General features: G+C 46.3%; 1 protein-coding gene across 1 annotated transcript in view; it reads right to left on the reverse strand.

Moving 5' to 3' along the window:
• LOC107572455 (uncharacterized) overlaps positions 1–885 on the reverse strand; it is a 15,935-nt gene extending 15,050 nt beyond the window's left edge. Inside the window, exon 1 of the mRNA XM_016258877.1 lies at positions 706–885. Within this exon, the coding sequence (XP_016114363.1) occupies positions 706–818 (113 nt within the window). The 5' untranslated portion in view covers positions 819–885. The remainder of the gene's footprint in view (positions 1–705) is intronic.
• Positions 886–1,498: the final 613 nt, after the last annotated feature.

Genomic DNA, 1,498 nt, shown 5'->3' on the forward strand with positions numbered 1-1,498 from the left:
CGACCGTTGCTATGGAGATCTCGCTCATGTCCCTGCGACAGTTGCTATGACAATCTCGCTCATGTCCCGCTCGACCGTTGCTATGGAGATACGCTCATGTCCCCCGCCACGGTTGCTATGGAGATCTCGCTCATGTCCAGTGCGACCGTTGCTATGGAGATCTCGCTCATGTCCAGCGGAGATCTCGCTTGATGTCCCGCACGACCGTTGCTATGGAGATCTCGCTCATGTCCCTGCGACAGTTGCTATGACAATCTCGCTCATGTCCCGCTCGACCGTTGCTATGGAGATCGTGCTCATGTCCCCGCCACGGTTGCTATGGAGATCTAGCTCATGTCCAGCGCGACCGTTGCTATGGAGATCTCGCTCATGTCCCCGCGAACGTTACCATGGTGAACTGCTCGCGAGCGCGCTCGGCAGCAGTGTCCGTGCACGCGCCGGCTGGTCTCGCGCACCCGCGCAGTGTTTTGCTAATCGTTCGAGGCGCCGCCGCTTCTGACGGTAACGGTAACGCGGAACGGGAAGATAGCACAGTAAAGACGCGCGCGAGCTCGGAGCACGAGAGAGAGGCGCGGGTCGATATAACGGCCGCGGGTTTTCCTCTGAACAACACAACCGGACCGGCTAACCGTTAGCACGCACGCTAATCCGAGCATGCCCCCGAAACAAGCGCCACGACCCGCTTCTCCAGCGAGAGCGACTGACCCGCGCGGCGGCGGCGGCTTTCCTCCATCCCCGTCGCTGTCCAGGGTCGGGGGCTCCCGGTAATCGAACGGCGACCGCACGCTCTCCGCCATTAGCGCTGCTCCGGTGCGCATGCGCAGACGCTCTGAGCTGGTCAGGCCCTGAGATGGGCTCCAGCAGATATACAGGCTATATATATTTATATAATGTGTTTATTCACGTTTACACACACACATATATACTCCTACATTTGTTTATAAACATTACAATGTTCATATTTCTGTGCATTTACAGTATATAACTTCTATATTTACACTTAGTACAATAGTAATGAATTATATGGATGTTAAAATGTAAAGTGCAAGTCTGTTATTTTATTTTCTGGTTTTCGTTTTAAATGGACACGTGAAAATATTTTAGAAAAATAAAAATCAAGGCCTTTAAAAATTTTTTGAAAATTAATGCAATCTTAAGAAGTCGTGAGAATTTCTAAGCTCTTTTTTTTTCTTGAGCTCTGATCTTAAATATTTGATTTTTTTTTATTTCTGATTTAAATTTTAAATTGAAATATAAAAATATATTATCCAGTAAAAAAAAAGTCAGTTTAGGCATAAAAATTATATATATATATATATCTCAATGAGTTAACATTACATTAGTCGCCATATGTACAATATACAATTATAATTTTTATATGTAAAATATTGGGAAGTGTACTTTATTTTTCTTTCTCACATTCACATATGAACCCCTTCCAACACACACACACACACAGAGAATACGAACACACACACACTCACTCACACACACACAC

Source organism: Sinocyclocheilus grahami, unplaced genomic scaffold (assembly GCF_001515645.1).
Source record: "Sinocyclocheilus grahami isolate Dianchi unplaced genomic scaffold, SAMN03320097.WGS_v1.1 scaffold1752.1, whole genome shotgun sequence".
Taxonomy (NCBI): domain Eukaryota; kingdom Metazoa; phylum Chordata; class Actinopteri; order Cypriniformes; family Cyprinidae; genus Sinocyclocheilus; species Sinocyclocheilus grahami.